We start from the raw sequence: 21768 nt of genomic DNA on the forward strand, positions 1-21768 counted from the left end.
GGGAGCGGGGACTGGGAGCGGGGACTAGGAGATGGTGTGGCTGGTTACAGACTCAGGGGAAACAGTTCGACAAGAAGTACCCAGTGAAGGTTTACAACATGGTTGTTTTGAGGGCTCGATATGTTCTGGTAACACATACTACACACGTGTGATGTTGCTGTGTGTGTAAAGGCTGGCTGATACACACACAAACACACATCAGACAGAAACACACACACGACTTGACCACTGCCGTGTCTCTCTCACACACACACACACACACACACACACGTGCTCCTTCACACATGCCTCATTCTGCAGAGCAGTGAAGTAATCCCTCTGAACTGAAGCCACAGTCAGCAGCTGGGCAGTGTGTGCTTGTGCTCGCACCATTGAAGTGAACCCCTTTGATTTGTTTCTCTCTCACAGAGGGATGTGCTGCTTCCTGTTAACCACACAGCCCAAAGGCTGCACAGTGTGCATGTGAGCTGGGCTCTGACACCAGCTTTAACCTCAACACGGTTCACATTGTAAATAACAAATAACACTTCTTTAAATGATTTAAGAGAGCAGGTTGATATGAACCGTCAGTACAGAATTATGTAGCGCTACATCCCAGTTGCCACACTGCGCACAGATGCCTGATGTGGGTGTGGCAATGGGCCGTCCTGATGTGGGTGTGGTGAACGGACCATCCTGATGTGGGTGTGGTGAAGGGACCATCCTGTTGTGGGTGTGGTGAAGGGACCGTCCTGATGTGGGCGTGGTGAGGGGACCGTCTTGATGTGGGCGTGGTGAGGGACCGTCCTGATGTGGGCGTGGTGAAGGGTTGTCCTGATGAGGGCATAGTGAAGGGTTGTCCTGATGTGGGCGTGGTGACGGGCCGTCCCGATGTGGGCGTGGTGACGGGCCGTCCCGATGTGGGCGTGGTGACGGGCCGTCCCGATGTGGGCGTGGTGACGGGCCGTCCCGATGTGGGCGTGGTGACGGGCCGTCCCGATGTGGGCGTGGTGAAGGGCCGTCCCGATGTGGGCGTGGTGAAGGGCCGTCCCGATGCGGGCGTGGTGAGGGGCCGTCCCGATGTGGGCGTGGTGAAGGGCCGTCCCGATGCGGGCGTGGTGAGGGGCCGTCCCGATGCGGGCGTGGTGAGGGGCCGTCCCGATGCGGGCGTGGTGAGGGGCCGTCCCGATGCGGGCGTGGTGAGGGGCCGTCCCGATGCGGGCGTGGTGAGGGGTTGTCCCGATGCGGGCGTGGTGAGGGGACCATCCTGATGCATGATGTGTGTGTGGCTTCAGCATCTGCTTTGCTGGTATGGAGATGTTATGTTTCACAAATGTATGAAAAAGTTGCCGGTTACTTTTTTTTATTCCTGCTGAATTTTTTACTTGTTGAACATTATTTTGGAACAGTTGCTTGTAATAACAAACAAAAACATTAAACTTATATTTATAATAAAAATCTGAAGTTCAAAGATTTTTTCTAAGCTGAATTGTGAAGCAGACCAGCCTGTCACACAGAATCTGAAGTCCAGATGGCTACATCATTCCTGTCACACACACAGGACTCAACCACTGCAGTGTCTCACACACACACACACACACACACACACACACACACACACACACACACACACACACACACACACAGGACTCAACCACTGCAGTGTCTCACACACACAGGACTCAACCACTGCAGTGTCGCTCTCTCACATGCACACACACACACACACGACTTGACCACTGCAGTGTCACACACACACACACGACTTGACCACTGCAGTGTCACACACACACACACACACGACTTGACCACTGCAGTGTCACACACACACACACAGACACACACACGACTTGACCACTGCAGTGTCTCACACACACACACAGACACACACACAACTTGACCACTGCAGTGTCACACACACACACACAGACACACACACGACTTGTCCACTGCAGTGTCACACACACACACGACTTGACCACTGCCGTGTCACACACACACACACACACAACCTGACCACTGCCGTGTCACACACACACACACACACACACAACTTGTCCACTGCAGTGTCCCACACAGAGGCTCCACCAGTACCAAGTTGCTCCAAGTCTTCTGTGGCAGCTGCTGACCTCTATCCTGGACTTGACCATCTCCTCTTTGTGTCCTCACAGAATGCAGAAGTGTCCGTCTTCGAGGTGAACATCCGCTTCATCGGAGGGCTGCTGGCCGCATACTACCTCTCTGGACAGGAAGTAAGATGTTTTTGATGCAGGGTGTGTGCGTGCATGCGCGTGTGTGCGTGTGTGCGTGCGTGCGTGTGCATGTGTGTTTGTATGTGTATGTGTGTATATCACAGGGTTTCCACAGCTCTTGACCCAGAATCATTAATTGTTTATTGAGTCCAGATCGGGGGTCTGCTCAGTTTGCAAGCGAGTGTGCAAGCGAGTGTGACCTTTCTGGGAAGACCTTGAATTTGACTTTGTTGATTGTGAATAGTTTTGTTTCTTTGTTTGTGATATAAATATTGTTCAAACACACACACACACACACACACACACCCCTTGGATGGAGTGCAGTGGGAGCACACACGGGAGTGGCGAGCTCGGTCTCTACGGAGACAAGCATCTCTCTCCCGTGTCCATGGTAATTAACCCTCCCTTTCGTTCACCCCTTATCTCCTGGAGGCTATAACGGAGGAAGGTTTAAATGGTCCCAGCAGCAGTGTGTGTCTCACCTCCTGCACATCGCCATGTTGTCCTGCTCTTACTGTGGAGGGATTAAAGCAGCCATGCATCACCGCCACACCCCCACACCCCGGCCTCTTCATTAGATACATGCAGATAATGGCCTTTAAAATGCACAGCACACCACAACGCACACTCCACACACCACTCCACACCACAGTGCACACACCACACCACACACTCCGCACCACAGTGCACACACCACACCACAGTGCACACACCACACCACACACTCTACACCACAGTGCACACACCACTCACTCCACACCACAATGCACACACCACACCACAGTGCACACACCACACCACAGTGCACACACCACACCACTCACTCCACACTACAGTGCACACACCACATCACACCACACACTCCGCACCACAGTGCAAACTCCACACACCACACCACAAACTCCGCACCACAGTGCACACTCCACACACCACACCACACACTCCACACCACAGGACACAGTGCACACACCACACCACAGGACACACTCCACACCATATACACTACACCACACACTCCACAACACCACACAGTTCACACACTACACACCACACAGTTCACACACCACACACTCCACACCACACACCCCAACACAGCCCACACCCAACATCACAGTACACAGCACACACCACAGTACAGCACATCCCCAACACACCACAGTACAGCACACCCCACACCACATCCCCAACACACCCCTCTCAGCACACAGGGCCTACCTGCTACATATTCATAAACAGATGGGAGGAGCCAAACATGGAGAGTGGAGATAGCAGATATCTGGAAGGAGCTGTTGCTACTTTAAAGACTGCAGACCCTAACCTGGTCTCTCTCTGTCTGTCTGTCTCTCTCTCTCTCTATCTCTCCCTCTGGGCTCTTTTTCCCCTCAGTAGACGAGTGTTGGGGGTTGATAAATATTTATTAGGCACTTTATAGTGCTGCCTTCTCTTCCTTTTTTTGTTTTATAATGAATATTTTGTCTTTTTTAGACGAGTGTGTGTGAAGCCTTTGTGCGCTTGTTGTAATCCTCAGAGAGCCCCACCCTCCTCCCCAGCAGTCCTGGCTGTCAGGCTGTTTGGCCTGCGCCTCCATGATCGATGGTGTTTACCCTCCTCTACCCTGCCCCTTCTCCCTCTCTCTCCCTCTCTCCCCCCTCTCTCTCTCTCTCTCCCTCTTTATCTCACTCTCCATTTTTCCCTCACTCCCTCTGTCTCTCTCTCTCTATCTCTCTCTCCCTCTTGTCTCCCTCTGTCTCTCAGTCTCTTCCTCCCCCCCTCTCTCTGTCTATCTCTCCCTCTCTCTCCCTCTCTCCTCTCTGCTCCTCCTCTCATGACTGCCCAGTCCTTGGTCCTCCTTCCATCCCAAGTGGGCAACCTGTCACTCACTGCACAGACTGAGTGCCTGTGTCAGACAGCCTTGTGGGCTGCTGTGGGGGGGAGTCCATACACATCGGCTTGGTGGATATTTTAGCAGCTGCATTGCACGATTGCTTCTATCTATCTACCTATTTATTTGTTTGTTTATTTATTTATTAGTTTTACTGCTCCAAACTAGGTCTGTTCTTTCTATTCTGTTTGTTTTTAATCATCTCTGGCCGAGGTATGGGGCAGTAATAAAGGCAGGGTGTGCTGTGTTTACCTCTCCTACGCTGGGCAACCCAGTCAGCTGGGATCTGAGATAATGAGTGGAGTTTAGCAAAGCCATACACTCAGTAGGCTGTCTGCACCAGCCCCAGCAAGACTGATGGGTAAAAAGAGCTGTTTATCTCTGCTGCTCTGCATCTGTCTGTCTCTCTCTGTCTGTCTCTCTCTCTCTCTCTCTCTCTAGTGAATATCCTCTGGCTGTCATGCTGGGGTTGCTGTGTTCAGTCTTCTGTTGTCCAACACGGTTTCTATCAAAGGCAGAACAGACTGGCAACCTCTATACAGAACCAAATCCTCCCTACAGAGCCCATGCATCCCTACTCCCTACAGAAGTAGTCTCCCTACTCCCTACAGAAGTAGTCTCCCTACTCCCTACAGAAGTAGTCTCCCTACTCCCTACAGAAGTAGTCTCCCTACTCCCTACAGAAGTAGTCTCCCTACTCCCTACAGAAGTAGTCTCCCTACTCCCTACAGAAGTCGTCTCCCTACTCCCTACAGAAGTCGTCTCCCTACTCCCTACAGAAGTAGTCTCCCTACTCCCTACAGAAGTAGTCTCCCTACTCCCTACAGAAGTCGTCTCCCTACTCCCTACAGAAGTCGTCTCCCTACTCCCTACAGAAGTCGTCTCCCTACTCCCTACAGAAGTCGTCTCCCTACTCCCTACAGAAGTCGTCTCCCTACTCCCTACAGAAGTCGTCTCCCTACTCCCTACAGAAGTCGTCTCCCTACTCCCTACAGAAGTCGTCTCCCTACTCCCTACAGAAGTCGTCTCCCTACTCCCTACAGAAGTCGTCTCCCTACTCCCTACAGAAGTCGTCTCCCTACTCCCTACAGAAGTCGTCTCCCTACTCCCTACAGAAGTAGTCTCCCTACTCCCTACAGAAGTCGTCTCCCTACTCCCTACAGAAGTCGTCTCCCTACTCCCTACAGAAGTAGTCTCCCTACTCCCTACAGAAGTAGTCTCCCTACTCCCTACAGAAGTCGTCTCCCTACTCCCTACAGAAGTCGTCTCCCTACTCCCTACAGAAGTCGTCTCCCTACTCCCTACAGAAGTCGTCTCCCTACTCCCTACAGAAGTCGTCTCCCTACTCCCTACAGAAGTCGTCTCCCTACTCCCTACAAAAGTCGTCTCCCTACTCCCTACAAAAGTCGTCTCCCTACTCCCTACAGAGGAAAAGTCACCGTGCAGAGCTAAAACCCTCCTGCTTGCTATAGTGCAAAAAAATATCAGTACACAGACAAATTCTCCATATTGTCTACTGTACCTGTATATCCTCCTTACAAGGACTCACTGTGTCCTACAGATCTACAACCTCCCTACACAGACACCCTGTCCCCTACATACTCTCTCTCCTCCCTATACAGACACCCTGTCCCCTACGTACTCTCTCTCCTCCCTACACAGACACCCTGTCCCCTACATACTCTCTCTACTCCATACATAGCCACAGACACCCTGTCCCCTACGTACTCTCTCTCCTCCCTACAGACACCCTGTCCCCTACGTACTCTCTCTCCTCCCTACGTAGCCACAGACACCCTGTCCCCTACGTACTCTCTCTCCTCCCTACGTAGCCACAGACACCCTGTCCCCTACGTACTCTCTCTCCTCCCTACGTAGCCACAGACACCCTGTCCCCTACGTACTCTCTCTCCTCCCTACACAGACACCCTGTCCCCTACGTACTCTCTCTCCTCCCTACGTAGTCACAGACACCCTGTCCCCTACATACTCTCTCTCCTCCCTACACAGACACCCTGTCCCCTACGTACTCTCTCTCCTCCCTACATAGCCCCAGACACCCTGTCCCCTACGTACTCTCTCTCCTCCCTACGTAGCCACAGACACCCTGTCCCCTACGTACTCTCTCTCCTCCCTACGTAGTCACAGACACCCTGTCCCCTACGTACTCTCTCTCCTCCCTACGTAGTCACAGACACCCTGTCCCCTACGTACTCTCTCTCCTCCCTACGTAGTCACAGACACCCTGTCCCCTACATACTCTCTCTCCTCCCTACACAGACACCCTGTCCCCTACGTACTCTCTCTACTCCCTACGTAGCCACAGACACCCTGTCCCCTACGTACTCTCTCTCCTCCCTACAGACACCCTGTCCCCTACATACTCTCTCTACTCCATACATAGCCACAGACACCCTGTCCCCTACGTACTCTCTCTCCTCCCTACAGACACCCTGTCCCCTACGTACTCTCTCTCCTCCCTACGTAGCCACAGACACCCTGTCCCCTACGTACTCTCTCTCCTCCCTACGTAGCCACAGACACCCTGTCCCCTACGTACTCTCTCCTCCCTACGTAGTCACAGACACCCTGTCCCCTACGTACTCTCTCTCCTCCCTACGTAGTCACAGACACCCTGTCCCCTACATACTCTCTCTCCTCCCTACACAGACACCCTGTCCCCTACATACTCTCTCTCCTCCCTACACAGACACCCTGTCCCCTACATACTCTCTCTCCTCCCTACACAGACACCCTGTCACCTACGTACTCTCTCTCCTCCCTACGTAGCCACAGACACCCTGTCCCCTACGTACTCTCTCTCCTCCCTACGTAGCCACAGACACCCTGTCCCCTACGTACTCTCTCTCCTCCCTATGTAGCCACAGACACCCTGTCACCTACGTACTCTCTCTCCTCCCTACGTAGCCACAGACACCCTGTCCCCTACGTACTCTCTCTCCTCCCTACGTAGTCAGACACCCTGTCCCCTACGTACTTTCTATGTACAGGACAACAGAAAGCAACCATGAAGATATATATTAACACATGTATAGGAGGTGAAAATGTGAATCTAGCTTTAACCCTAGACACCTTCACACACTCGTTCCTCTACACGTGTGTGGGTGTGTATGTGGGTGGGTGGGTGTAGGTGTGGGTGTCGGTAGCTGCAGAGTAGTAGTGTGAGCACTCTGGTGCTTTTTCAGGTTTCATTTTTTCTCAGATGGATGTCTGCTGCACCCATCACACTCAACATTGTGACCCTCTGACACACACACCAGAAATCCATTTTGAATTTCATGAATGTGTGTGTACACACATCCTCTTCATTATCTTAGAAAAATGATTGTACACACACACACACACACACACTCTTACATGCTGCATTGCACAGTAGCTGAACAAGCGTGCAGTTCAGCTGTCCAGGTGATATTTGCTCCGTCACCTTCGTAACCTCCGCCCGTCTGCTTTGCACTCGACTACAGTCACGCACCCGCCACTGCAGACCACTAAGCCCCGCCTTGTGGGTTTGGCCTCAGTCTCACCTTTCCTCCTGTGTCCCCGCCCCTCTCTCTGTTAAAGGTCTTTAAGGTGAAGGCGGTTCAGCTGGCGGAGAAGCTCCTCCCTGCCTTCAACACGCCCACAGGCATCCCGTGGGCCATGGTCAATCTCAAGAGGTGAGGCACTACTGCCCTGATGACATCACTCTGCACAAAGCATAACCCCGCCCTCCACGCCACCCTCCGCCCCGCCCCCACCACTCTACCCCTCCACCTAATCACTCCACACCCCTCCCACTCCACCATAACATCCTTTGCCTTAAGCAGTGTGTCTTCAGCGTTTTCTCAGAGGCCCCTCTGCTCTTGGCTCGTTTAATGTGCCTGTCCGTGTAATGTCATTCCAGTGCGCGATGAGAATCGCACAATTAATCCACTCGGCACTCGTGTTTGCTGGAGGCCCTTGGGTCAAAGGGAAACGCAGCATTATGGACTAATTAATTGTTCCGAGGAAAATGGATCGGGCATGGATGGAGGTGACCTTGGCCTTCAAGGTGTCTAATCCTGAGGAGAGGAGTGCGGCGGTGCTGTGTGTGTGTGTGTGTGTGTGTGTGTGTGTGTGTGTGTGTGTGTGTGTGTGTGTGTGTGTGTGTGTGTGTGTGTGTGTGTGTGAGAAGAGTAGAGCGTGACTGTGTATGGGGGGGGGCACCGATAGTAAGGGGGTGCGTGTAGCACAAACACACTACCACAGGACCAGGGCGTCGTCCCTGCCCTCACATGAGCAGTGGCTTGGTGTCTGACTCCGCCCCCTTCTTATGTCCCTCAGTGGTGTGGGCCGGAACTGGGGGTGGGCGTCGGCCGGCAGCAGCATCCTGGCCGAGTTTGGAACCCTGCACATGGAGTTTGTGCACCTGACGTACCTAACCGGGAACCCTGCCTACTATCAGAAGGTAAGCCTGCTGGTGTGTGTGTGCGCGTGTGCGTGCACATGAGCTTATCATGATGCGAAGAATGTAAGTTTAATGTTTGTGGGGGTGAATGTCCCCGCACAGGATGTTGAGTGTGTACACACGCACGCAGCATTAAGGAGGAATATGAGGGGGAAATCTGACAACGTGTAAAATAATGAAATAACAATACTGGCATAATGAAGTCATGCCAAGCTCGCTGCTTGTTACTACGAGGCGTTTGGTGACATTTTGATAGTGTGACACTGTTTCTGGTGTCAGCCTATCAAATTAACACATTTACAGGCTCTCTGGTTGTGTTTAAAAAAAATACAGTGGGGAGCTGTTTCTAGCTGTACAGATATCTGAGCCATGCTAACAAACGTGTATTACATTTACATTTATGGCATTTGGCAGACGCCCTTATCCAGAGCGACTTACATTTTGAACTCATTTTTATACAAGTGAGCAATTGAGGGTTAAGGGTCTTGCTCAGGGGCACCTCAGTCATGGCCTCAGGTCTGGGGATCGAACCCACGACCCTCCGGTCACAAGACCAGTACCCTAACCACCAGACCATGACTGCCATAACGTAACAAACGTCTATGAAGATGCGTCACACTCGTTTGTAGACTCATCTGATGTGATCCTTGCTGTACTCCCTGTGTCAGGTGATGCATATCCGTAAGCTCTTGGCTAAGATGGACCGGCCTAACGGACTCTACCCGAACTACCTGAACCCTCGGACAGGCCGCTGGGGACAACGTGAGTGTCTTCCTCCTCCTCTGGGGCTCGCCTGGCGCTGGGGAGTGTGGGTGTGGGGTGGTGTGGGTGTGGGGCGAGTGGGTGTGGGGCGTGTGGGTGTGGGGTGGTGTTCTTACCGCTGCTGCAGTAGAGGACCTGATGACTGTGACCGTACGTCTGTGTGATAATCTGCCAGCTCACATGCAGAAAGGCTGTGGATGAGGGTTTCGCTTTAATAAATGCCTGTAATTATGTGTAGTGAAAATGCTCCAGTGAGTCTAAACAAAGTCTTAATTACAGAGCAAGTTGTAATTACTGTGTGTGTGTCTCTGAAAGCTGAACGGGAGTGTAAACCCTCTGTACAGACACACACACGAGCCACAGCCCCACTTAAACAAATAATGCAGGCCTATGTAATTCAGGCGCTCACATGCACAACAACAGTTTACCAGCATATTAGCATAAATGTTCTAGAATAAACACACAAGCGGATGTATTTTAACTACTTAAAAATGTACTGCGGGCTGTGTGTTTTCTCCACAGGGAAGTAGATTGTGGTGGTGGTATTACTATATTTACCTACACTATATTGCCAAATGTATTCGCTCACCCATCCAAATGATCAGAATCAGATGTTCCAATCACCTCCATGGCCACAGGTGTATAAAATAAGCACCTAGGCATGCAGACTGTTTTTACAAACGTTTATGAAAGAATGGGTCACTCTCAGGAGCTCAGTGAATTCCAGCGTGGAACTGGGATAAGATGCCACCTGTGCAACAAATCCAGTCGTGAAACTTCCTTGCTCCAAAATATTCCACAGTCAACTGTCAGCTGTATTATAAGAAAATGTTTGGGAACGACAGCAACTCAGCCATGAAGTGGTAGGGCCACGTAAACTGATGGAGCAGGTCAGTGGATGCTGAAGCACATAGTGCAAAAAGGTCGCCAACTTTCTGCAGAGTCAATCACTACAGACATCCAAACTTCATGTGGCCTTCAGATTAACTCAAGAGCAGTGTGCAGAGAGCTTCATGGAATGGGTTTCCATGGTTGAGCAGCTGTATCCAAGCCATACATCACCAAGTGCAATGCAAAGTGTCTAATGCAGTGGTGTAAAACACAGCGCCACTGGACTCTAGAGCAGGACTCTGGTAATCTGATGGACGAGTCTGGGTTTGGCGGTTGCCAGGAGAACGGTACTTGTCTGACTGCATTGTGCCGAGTGTAAATTTTGGTGGAGGGGGGGATTATAGAGTGGGGTTGTTTTTCAGGAGTTGGGCTTGGGCCCTTAGGTCAGAGTGAAAGGAACTCTGAATGCTTCAGCATACCAAGATATTTTGGACAATTCCATGCTCCCAACTTTGTGGGAACAGTTTGGAGCTGGCCCCTTCCTCTTCCAACATGACTGTGCACCAGTGCACAAAGCAAGGTCCATAAAGACATGGATGGCAGAGTCTGGTGTGGATTAACTTGACTGGCCTGCACAGACCTCAACCCGATAGAACACCTTTGGGACAGTGTTAATTTCGTTATTTATTTTTTTCAAATAACTTTTGTCATAGTTTTCGTCAATGAACCTTTTTTTCATGACAAATACGAGACGATAACTAAATAAAAACTATACGAAGGGATAAAAACAATGATGAAACTAATGGACATTTTCGTCAACGAATAAAAACGAGATGAAAATATTGGCCTGATTTTAGTTTTGTGAAAGGTAGGGATAAGTTAAGAAGAGATCCAACCGTAGCTACTTTAGCGTACACGGAGAGGCGGGACAAACCGTGTAACCATCCAATCAGTACTAATGTATTCACATCGCACACAACCCGGGAAGACCATACCAGCCTGTGAACTGTAGACACTCATGAAATTCAACTCGAAGTTAACTCGACAATGTCAGCAGGGAGAAAGATGAGCGGCGATATATGGACACATTTTCACCTTTGACTTTGAGTAAAAACAAGACGGTGTGTAAACCATGTGGGATGATGATGTCGGGAAAAATAAGACAAATGAAACGACATCTGCAGGCTATGGCATTGCTGTTTTTACGGCACCCAGTTTTATATAGAATGTTGCATATGGTTTTCAGGTAGAGAGGGCCTACTGGTCACCAATGGTTTATTATTGTTATTGTATATATTGCACATACAAACAATAATATTCTGTAACTGGTTAATAAATGTTTCATTTTGTGTAAGTGTATAATGACTATTACACCATTTATATTTTAGTCAACTAAATTCTTTTGATAATTAGTCGACTAAAACTATACTAAAGCTAAAAACAACTCCAATGACTAAATTATGACTAAAACTAAATGACATTTTAGTCAAAAGACTAAAATTAAATAAACATTTGCTGTTAAAATTAACACTGCTTTGGAATGAATTAGAGCGGAGACTGAGAGCCAGGCCTTCTCGTCTAACCTCAGTATGTGACCTCACAAATGCGCTTCTGGAAGAATAGTCAAAAATCCCCATAAACACAGTCCTAAACCTTGTGGACAGCTTTCCCAGAAGAGTTGAAGCTGTTCTAGCTACAAAGGGGGGACCAACGTAATATTGAACCCAATGGATTAAGAATGGGTTATCACTTAAACTTGTATGTTAGTCTAGGAAGGTGAGCGAATACTTTTGGCAATATAATGTAGGTGTAGTAATGTGTGTGTCTTCAGTGTATTTCTTTATTTTCTGTATTTTAACTGGCAGAACAGACATCATCTCCTGTGGTAGATTTGTGTGGGGGTGTGTGTGGACAGGACTAGACTGTAATTGAGACAGAGCTTCTTAATGGTGGTTGAGTGTGAGCGACGGAGCATTAGGGTGGTGTTGGTCCATGTCTGCCCCTCCACCTGCTCTCAGCAGCTCCACCCACAGTGCTGGACTCACACTCAACTGGTCCATTGTCATAGATGGACAAACACAAGGACAAATAGGAGCAATGAGGGTCAGTGAGGGTTTTTTCTTCTTGATGGTTCGATCACTGTGGGAGACTTTTCTCCACACGGCACTCTGGGTAACGGCCCAGCCCACAATTCCCTGGACTCTCCCTCTGTTGATGTCCTGGCTGAGTGACCGTGTCCTGGGTGTCCTTATTTATTTTGTATCTACCTCTGGTTCAGTGCTTTATTGCCAACTCACTCACTCACTCACACACACACTCACACTCACACACACACACACACACACACACACACACACACACACACACACACACACACACTGCTCTTTTTCCCTTTCAAACTCTCCTCTCTTCCCCTCCCCTAGTTGTGGCTGTGCTGTGGTGTTCTCACACACGTACTCTCCTCACTAGTGTGTCTTTGGACACTGCCCAAGGTTCTGGCAGATTGGGTTTGTTTACTGTTTACACTTAGTATCTCTTAGCTGTTAAGTGTATTCTCTTCTCTTTCTGGCCCTTTGTCTTTCTTTAACTGAATCTTCCTGATCCCCCCATCTCTCCCCCTCTATCTCTCTCTCTTTCTCTGTTTAAATAATTCATAACTGGTTCTCTGCAGTCAGACAAGTTCCATATATCCATTTGCATGCAGCACATTAACTGCTTCAGAAAGGAGAGTCTTTGGAGAGGGTTTGACCATGCTGGTGAACACACACACACACACACACACACACACACACACACACACACAACCAGGCTCAAACACACTGCCAGTTTGCGATACTGGGTGACCACACACGCACGCATACACACACACACACACCTGCATTAGCATCAGCATTGTCATGCTGGGTGACCACACACACACACACACACACACACACCCTGCATTAGTGTCAGTACTGTCATGCTGGCTGACCACACATGCACAACCATGCTCAAACACGCTGCCAGTTTGCTATGCTGGGTGACTATACACACACACACACAAACCTCCATTATCGTCAGTGCTGCCAGGCTGGGTAACCACACACACACCCCTCCATTATCGTCAGTGCTACCATGCTGGGTGACCACACACACACTCTTCTGCATTAGCGTCAGTGCTGTCATGCTGGGTGACCACACACACACACACACCCACCCCTGCATTAGCCCGTCTCTCTCTCTCCGGCGTGCCTGTCTCTCTCTCTCTCTCTCGCCCATCTCTGTCCGCTCACCCACTTCCGCTCCATTACAGATGTGAATTTAAAGCGAGTCGGTGTTGGCCGGTTCATTGTCCTCCACACACTCCTGGTTCTGAGTGAGTGGGGACCTGGTGGTGCTGGTGGAGGCTGCGTGGCCCTCCGTCAGATCGTAGGCTCGGCTGTGCAGGCCCCGCCCCTCACCGAGTGCTCCCATAACGCTCCATCTCCTGCTATACACACCCATTACGGCTCATCACTGCTAGCGAAGTTTCTCAGATTGCCAAACTCACTGCACACACTTTAGCACGTTGCACACACTCAGCAAATGCGTGCGAGAATGATTAGATGATCGGTGGTCTGTGACTGCCCTGAATTACTGTACCTTAACTATAATGAGGGCGTGGTGTGGGAGGGGTGGAGCCTAGTCAGAGGCGTGGCCTGGAGGAGCGAACAGTGTCTGGCGTCTGACTCACGTGGTCGGCTCACGCGCGTCTTCCCACGCAGATCACACGTCTGTGGGAGGCCTGGGCGATAGCTTCTACGAGTACCTGCTGAAGGCCTGGCTCATGTCCGACAGAACCGACACAGAGGCCCGCAAAACCTACGATGATGCCATAGAGGTAAGCTCCGTCGCCCTGGAAACCAGCACCATTTGCCTGGGGATGTGAAAATAATTCAGTGTTGATGTAATCTTCTGATTTTGTAATGCAAGAAGCTATCATTTTAATAATACTACTACTAATAATAATGTAAAACATACATTTTGGCAAATGCAAATAAATATTATGCAAGTCCAGAATGTAAAGTTTAAAGTCCACAGCAGCTTTCAGCATATTTTAATGATTTTTAATTGGACTGAACCAACCAAGTATAAAAAATCATAGTGATGAAATGTGATTATTGTGAGACTCTCCTGTTCCTGTTTGTCTAATCTCCTCACACACACCCCCCTCACACACATCATCTCCCCCATCCTCCTTCTCTCCCTCTCATTCCCTCTCCCTCTCTCCCTCCCTCCCTCTCTCTCTCTCTCTCTCTCCAGGCTATCGAGCGTCATCTCATCCGTAAGTCCAGTGGCGGTCTTACATTCATAGGTGAGTGGAAGAACGGTCACCTGGAGCGCAAGATGGGTCACCTGACCTGCTTCGCTGGGGGCATGTTTGCCCTGGGGGCGGACGGCTCGCCCGGTGACAAGGCTGGCCACTACCTGCAGCTGGGGGCGGAGATCGCACACACCTGCCACGAGAGCTACGACCGCACAGGTATGGGAGACGCAGAGACATCCCGTCTGTCTCAACGCCCGACTTATCTGATTGGCCGTTGGGTTTATGGGTTATCTGACGCCCGGATCGCACGGGGCCGTGACGGGGTGCGTCGTCATGGTAACCCAGCAGGCCGTTTTGAGCGGGATCCGTCACTGTGTACGGCCCAGTGTGACGGAGATGTCAGAGCTGTGCTTGGCCCGGTCAGCGCTGCTCAGCCTTGTGCAGCGCGTCATATCACAGCACCTCCACAGGGGGCACCACACCATGCCAGAACCCCCCTACACTGCCCCAAACAATCAGGAAATGACCTGCGAGTTTACCCAATGTGTGTGTGTGTGTGTGTGTGTGTGTGTGTGTGTGTGTGTGTGTGTGTGTGTGTGTGAGTAGTTCTGAAGCTGGGTCCAGAGGCCTTTAAGTTTGACAGTGGTCTGGAGGCGGTAGCGGTGCGTCAGAATGAGAAGTACTACATCCTGCGTCCTGAGGTGATGGAGACGTACTGGTACATGTGGAGGTTCACCCACGACCCCAAATACAGGCAGTGGGGCTGGGAGGCAGCTCAGGTCAGTTCTCCCTCTCCCCCTCTCTCTCTCTCCCTCTCTCTCTCCCTCTCTCTCTTTCTCTCCAGTCCTCTCTTATCCTCTCATGGTGTGACAGATGTGGACGTGTTGGACTTGTTTATATTTTTTAGAGTTCTCAACACTAAAGCCTTCCATGTTCTTTTCTACCACAGTAATAACTGTACTATGTTGTACTAATACTCACTTTTATGTGGCCTGCAACTGGCCTACAGTAAACATGTCCTACAGTAAACAACATGTCCTACAGTAAACAACATGTCCTACAGTAAACAACATGTCCTTCAGTAAACAACATGTCCTTCAGTAAAAAGGAGGATTGCTCTTTTTTTAGTCCTGAGCTGAAAGCCTATTTTGTACTACAGGTACTACTGCAACACGTCGCTTCTGGGTGAGAATGGAAACATGTTTATTCCTGTTCCTGTTCGTTTCTGAGTGTGTGTGTGTGTGTGTGTGTGTGTGTGTGTGTGTGTGTGTGTGTGTGTGTGTGTGTGTGTGTGTGTGTGTGTGTGTGTGTGTGTGTGTCCCATGTCTCTTCAGGCTATAGATAAATACTGTCGAGTCAGTGGGGGTTTCTCTGGGGTGAAGGACGTTTACTCCTCCAACCCCACCTACGATGACGTGCAGCAGAGCTTCTTCCTGGCCGAGACCCTGAAGTGCGTGTCTGCTCACCTTCTCTCTACCTGCTGCTCCTGTAGCGTAGACGTTAGTTCAGGACACACACTCACCTTCTCTCTACCTGTAGCGTAGACGTTAGTTCAGGACACACACTCACCTTCTCTCTTCCTGTAGCGTAGACGTTAGTTCAGGACACACACTCACCGCTCAAACATGTTTTATTGTAAATATGTTGGTGCCTGTTTCTCTTTTTACGGTGATTTTATGTTGCGTTCTAAATCAATACTTCAGTTTGCTCTTTCGAGCATATTTTATTTTTTTAGAATTTAAGTTTTTTTGTAGTGAATACTACAAAAATGCCTAGTAGACTGAAGATTCAGCCATGCTGAACATTATCGCCATCTTCTGGTGGAATAGCAGCAGTGCATTCCTGGCCTTAAAATGGGTCTAAACACTGCTGTCCGTGCGCAGCAGTGTGCAGGGTCCTGTGGGCTGAGCCTGTGCTCCGGTCTCTTCTACAGGTACCTTTACCTGCTGTTCTCCAGTGATGAGCTGCTGCCCCTGGAGAGCTGGGTCTTCAACACGGAGGCTCACCCCCTGCCCGTCCTGCACCTTGGCAACCTCACCTTGCCTGGCAGCCAAGCCATGCGATAGAGGAGCCCTCCACCTCCACCGGAGGGCGCTCTCGCCCTCTCTGCCCCCTCTCTCTGAAGCCTCCACTCCCACTGAAGGACTGCACACGGAGGAGACTGGGGCCCACAGCACTTCACCGCCCCCAACTGGACTATCCTGGCGTGTAGAGCGGACCTCTCCGAACTATAGCTCTCTGGATATTCATCTGGATCTTTAACATTCTCTCTCTCTCTCTCTCTCTCTCTCTCTCTTGTACGTTTTCTACCCGGGGGGCCACGCCCCCGACACATGGGTGGAGTCTGGGGAAGCAGCCCAGTGAACAAAGCGCTCGGTCGCCATCATGAGGCAGCCGACACACCCCCATGGCAAACACGAGGTTTCTCTCTGTCAGTGGAGCAGGATTTTAGCGTTTTAATTTCTTTAGATTGTTTTTCTGTTTTAGGGGGGTTTTTTTTTTTGGATGGCTCTTGTGGTATCGGCTCGTTTCTTTATCACTCCAACAGGACGGAGGACTCTCGCCAGCCGGACGTCTCATGAGCGCCCTCTAGCTGTCGACCTGGACCTGCAGCTGTGGTCTGGTGGGCGTGATGTCTTGAGTCCGTCCGCAGCCCAGAGGCTCTCTGCCAGCCGTGTAGATTCTCTCGTACCCGAACTGTACGCGCATGTTTGTGTGTGTGTGTGTGTGTGTGTGTGTGTGTGTGTGTGTGTGGGTGTGGGTGTGGGTGTGGGTGGGTGGGTGGGTTTGTGTCTCTTCCATCACCCTCTTGCTGTCCACTCTTATTCCTGCACTCCTGGGTTGTCCTGGTTTATCTGATGAATGTTTACGTGGATGGACGTTTGCGTAGACTTGCTGCTGCGGGTCACGTGCTGTTCGGTACACGTGTTTCACGTCATCATTCCAAAAAAACCTGCCATCATTCCAGACCTTCCAGCTCGTGCTTCTTTGACCTTCATCTCCCCTCCACTGCTCTTCCTCATGAGTCAGGAGAGCGTCTTCCTCTCCAGCCTCTGGGCTGCTCAGAACAGAGGCACGCACTCTGGCCCACGGCCCACGCCGCACACACACAGCTCCACACACCCGGGCCCGCTTTGAGCCAGCCAGTGGAGCGGTGGAGTGTGTGGTGGGTCATCGGGGTTGTGCTGGAGAACCTTTCCCTGTTCTGACCGCGCCAGGCCCAAGGAGCGGTCACGCTACAAAGGCATCGCTCCATCGTTTTGCTGGTTCCTCTAACCACCAAACACAGCACTTATAACGCATGATGAAGAATGTCACATTTGAGCTCCACTCCAAGACCCTTGGATAAACCCACTCATTTTCGTAGTGCAGAGAGATTACGCTAGTTTGACCGTGGCCAAAATGAACACGTTGACCTTTTGGAGACGTTAATGTAGTTGGACTGAGAGGTGAACCCGTCTCTGAGCTTCTGACCATATTCTTCCATTCCAGCCAGTAGGTTGTGACTCTTTCAGTGGTGAGACCTGCCACTCAGGCACCAGTCAGCATCCAATGAGAGAGCCCCACCCACACGGGGCTGACTCCTCCCATTCTGACATCACTGATCTTTCCTTGACATTTGTGCTTGGTGAGGAACCTGGCAGTTGTATGTGCTGGTTTCCCATGAGCGTGAGAGCTGAAGGCCTCAGGTGTTTCTGAAGCGTTAAGAGGCCACATAGCCCATCGAAAGGAATTCTTTTGTTATTTATTTTTTTGTAGTTTTTTTGTTTTGTTTTAGGGTCTCCCTCTGAATTTAACCTCTCCTTTCATCCATCATGACTCCATATTGGTTTACTGGGAGTTGTCATGCCATTTTTGCACCAACAGGTGGCAGTAGCAACAGCCTGCTGCCGATTCATCACTTCAATATCACTTCTTCTTGTGGTGGGAGAAGCCCACGCCAACATGGCTGCTGTTGTTGCTGGGTGTATTTTGAGAAGCTGTGTTCTGTATTTGTATTTTTACTGAACAAAAATAATAACTGTAAATATGTTTAAAATGTGACAGATTCAAATAAAGATGTTATGACAAAAAGTGAACTGAACAACGCCAAATAAACGCGTCCCGTGTCCTCCTTACTGCCGTCATTCATACCGAAAACATCGCAGCCCCGTGACCACGCTGCGAGAATGTCAGGTAATGGCTGACCCTTCGACTTCACTGACCCTTCGAGAGTCGTACGCGAGTTCCTGTGCCCCTCCCCCAGGAGTGAGAGTAGGTGGCCATGATGAGCTCCAGGAGGACTGACCCCTGCTCGCCGAGATGCTCTCCTGACCTCCTTTGGCAGGCGCCCACCCTGTGACATCAGATGACCTGCTATGTCATCTGGTCACCAGATGATATTTCGAGCCTGCTCAGGAGTTGTTGTCTGTTCAGCAGCCGCACACAATACTGCACACACTGCACTAGAGACGTTTGGTTTTAGAGTTTATTGATCCCAAACACGCTCTGTCCTACATATTCTGGTCGGGGAAACAAACTAAGTGGTGTGGATGGAGCCTGCCTGTCCCCAGAGATGGGCCTGGTGACGCCGTTTCTCGATCATATATCTTCAAATATTTACCAGGTGAGCGAGTCATCTCCTGTGCTACTGTATTTGCTTCTGTGCTGTGTTGACATACCTGCTGCAAAGTATGTCACTGATGCCGTATCTGGGCGTGGGTTCTTATCCAGTCAAGGAAAGATGTACTGCATATACTCATATATCCTGTATACGTCAGTCCCAGACCTCTCGGGTCTCTGTGTGCTCAAAGGTCATAGGGCAGCTGGAAGGTTCCGGATCAGCTTAGGTCACTGTAGGAAAGCTAAAAGATGGCTCAAGCAGCAGGAGCTGGGCCAGAATGAGCATAAACACACACTCCTGCCAAAGTCACCATGAACCAGTTGGGTCAATGCACAGGACATTAGTCGCACACACACGCACACACCCCTCCAGTGTCTTCAGCTCTGCCTCAGTTTGATAAAGCAGCAGACTGATCTACACGTTATTTCCATGTTGGTTATCCTACACACACATCAGTGGCGTTTCCTACCCAGTGCGGTTTGCCCACGTCTCTTTCTGTGAGCCCTTCTTTCCTGCAGCTGTGGGTTAGTGTGCCGTAGTCATCGTGCTGCTTTAGCTGTTGTGGTTTGGCTAAAATGTCAGTGTGGTTCAAGTTGAACGTTTGAAACAGTCAGAGGAGGACGAGGAAGCCAGACTGTCATACCTCTCAGGCAGATATGACCACCTCTGAGACAGATATGACCACCTCTGAGCTTGTGGAAGTAACTTGGTCAGCAAATGTGGCCTTAATGCATATCTGACTACCTGAAGTTCTGTTTGTGTGTGCATGTGTCTACATATACACATATTTATATGTTCTGTGGAGTCCAAGAATGTGCATGTTTGCTGTGCAAATCTTTTGAGATTCTAATGATCTTTGTTTTAATGCTCTTTAGGTTGGTCATCAGATGAACTTTTATTTGGTCTTTCTGCAGTTGAAGACACACCAATAATCAATGTAGCTGAGAGGGTTTCTGCTGATGTCATGGCGGAGCAGTGGGTTATGAACACATCACAGTGACTCACAGGTTGGAAAGGGAGAAATGAAACATCTGCAAATGTAGTGGAGTGTTTAATGTGTTAATGGCCTGTGTGTGTATGTGCGTTTCCTCCAGTGTGTGTGTTTAATGTGTTAATGGCCTGTGTGTGCGCGCATGTCTCCTCCAGTGTGTGTTTAATGTGTTAATGGTTGCTGGTTAACCATGCGTTGCATGGACAGTGACTCACTTCCACTTGGCAGTGAGCCCAGATGCAGCAGGTGCCTCTGCTCCTCCTGAGATGTTCACCTCAGAACTAACCGTCGCCCCTCTTCTCCCTTCCGTGTTCCCGTGATGCTTCTTCCTTTTGCATTTTGTGCAGCTGTGTGCCGGGCTGCTATTTAAAGCCCCCCGTCTGCGCATGCTTTGAGCCCCAGACGACAGTTCTGAGTGTGATCATAATAATTAAATTGCTAATCTTGGAGCCATCCTAATCGATGGTGGTTTTTCCACTTTTATGAAATCATTAGCGATGCTGTCATTGTAACTCCTTTCTTCCGCTACACAACTTTCCATTTTCAGGGAAGAGTATGCAGTGATGTTTTTGGAAAAATATCCTGTGATGACTCATTTACTCATTTTTCCCTTCGTAATCCATTGTGGCGATGGACGTCATTGTTGTTTGCATACGTAAATGATTGTAACTGGAAAGAATTAAAACCCTGCTGGAGTCAGAGGACACTTTAATGATGACACATGGTGCTATTACTGTCACAGCCAACTTCACCATTTCACATACAAGTGCCTTTCTCCAATAGCATTTTGGCAGTTTTATTCACTTAGCAAATGGCAAGAGTACAAGCACTTCCGGGGTCCCAGAGAATTTACCTTTGGAACTGAAGACTCTGTCTGAAATAGCTTCAGTCTGTGTGACGTTTCATTCTTAACAAGTCCTTCATAGAGAACATGGTGTTTCAGAATTTATATTTGATTCAATTTTTGTGTATGGTTTTTGAAACTGAAGTTGATGAAACAAAAACTCACTCGTGGAACTGCAGGGGATTCAGTTCATCCTCAACACACTACATCCAAATGTGAACATCCTCAGTCCTGTCCTGCGTCCAGGAGCCCATCATGGTGAAGCTGTGATTACTGCCCTTTCTTCAGCTCTTGTCCAGTTCCCTTGGCTGCCCCTCCATTACATTAACAGTAGCCTATATATGCAGTTATATAGTTGTGTGTGTGTGTGTGTGTGTGTGTGTGTGTGTATTGTTCATGTATTGGGCTTCCAGCAGTGGAACAGCAGCACTGAAGCAGGAGCCCTGTGGCCGACACAGATACAGAGTGTTTCCCAGAGTGATCCTCTGGGTTCCTTCAGATGTCTGTGGACCACGGCTTCAGATTCACCTGGATATCTCCTGCTGATCAGGCCACACACCACCTTTCTCAGAATCTGGGCTTATTCAGAACAGGGTTTTTTTCCCAATCAGATGGAAATTCGCTGTTATGCCCTTTGTTGGCACAGTACTACATGTGCTGCCTGAGATGAAACTCAGTCACACTTTCTATTTCAGTGGCCACATGATTTCATATGTAATTTACCCACCATTTCTTAAGCTAACACTTTTTTGTAAGTTAGAAGTCAATACAGAGTCATATATAAGCATTTAAATATATCCAGTCATGCAAACATGGAGCGAGACCTCAAGTTACGTCTGACAGTTGTCCTAACTGGGCAGATGTAAAACAAACATAAAAAAGGGAAGTCATA

General features: G+C 49.7%; 1 protein-coding gene across 2 annotated transcripts in view; it reads left to right on the forward strand.

Annotated features, from left to right (window-relative positions):
• Nucleotides 1-17196, forward strand: part of man1a2 (mannosidase, alpha, class 1A, member 2) — a 96018-nt gene extending 78822 nt beyond the window's left edge. For both annotated transcript variants that reach the window (XM_076994325.1, XM_076994326.1), the window contains exons 6-14: nt 2151-2231; nt 7696-7790; nt 8437-8560; nt 9229-9322; nt 13897-14012; nt 14435-14654; nt 15045-15217; nt 15773-15888; nt 16372-17196. In XM_076994325.1, the coding sequence (XP_076850440.1) occupies nt 2151-2231; nt 7696-7790; nt 8437-8560; nt 9229-9322; nt 13897-14012; nt 14435-14654; nt 15045-15217; nt 15773-15888; nt 16372-16504 (1152 nt within the window). In that variant the 3' untranslated portion in view covers nt 16505-17196. The remainder of the gene's footprint in view (nt 1-2150; nt 2232-7695; nt 7791-8436; nt 8561-9228; nt 9323-13896; nt 14013-14434; nt 14655-15044; nt 15218-15772; nt 15889-16371) is intronic.
• Nucleotides 17197-21768: the final 4572 nt, after the last annotated feature.

This window comes from Brachyhypopomus gauderio, unplaced genomic scaffold (assembly GCF_052324685.1).
Source record: "Brachyhypopomus gauderio isolate BG-103 unplaced genomic scaffold, BGAUD_0.2 sc139, whole genome shotgun sequence".
In the NCBI taxonomy this organism is placed as follows: Eukaryota; Metazoa; Chordata; class Actinopteri; order Gymnotiformes; family Hypopomidae; genus Brachyhypopomus; species Brachyhypopomus gauderio.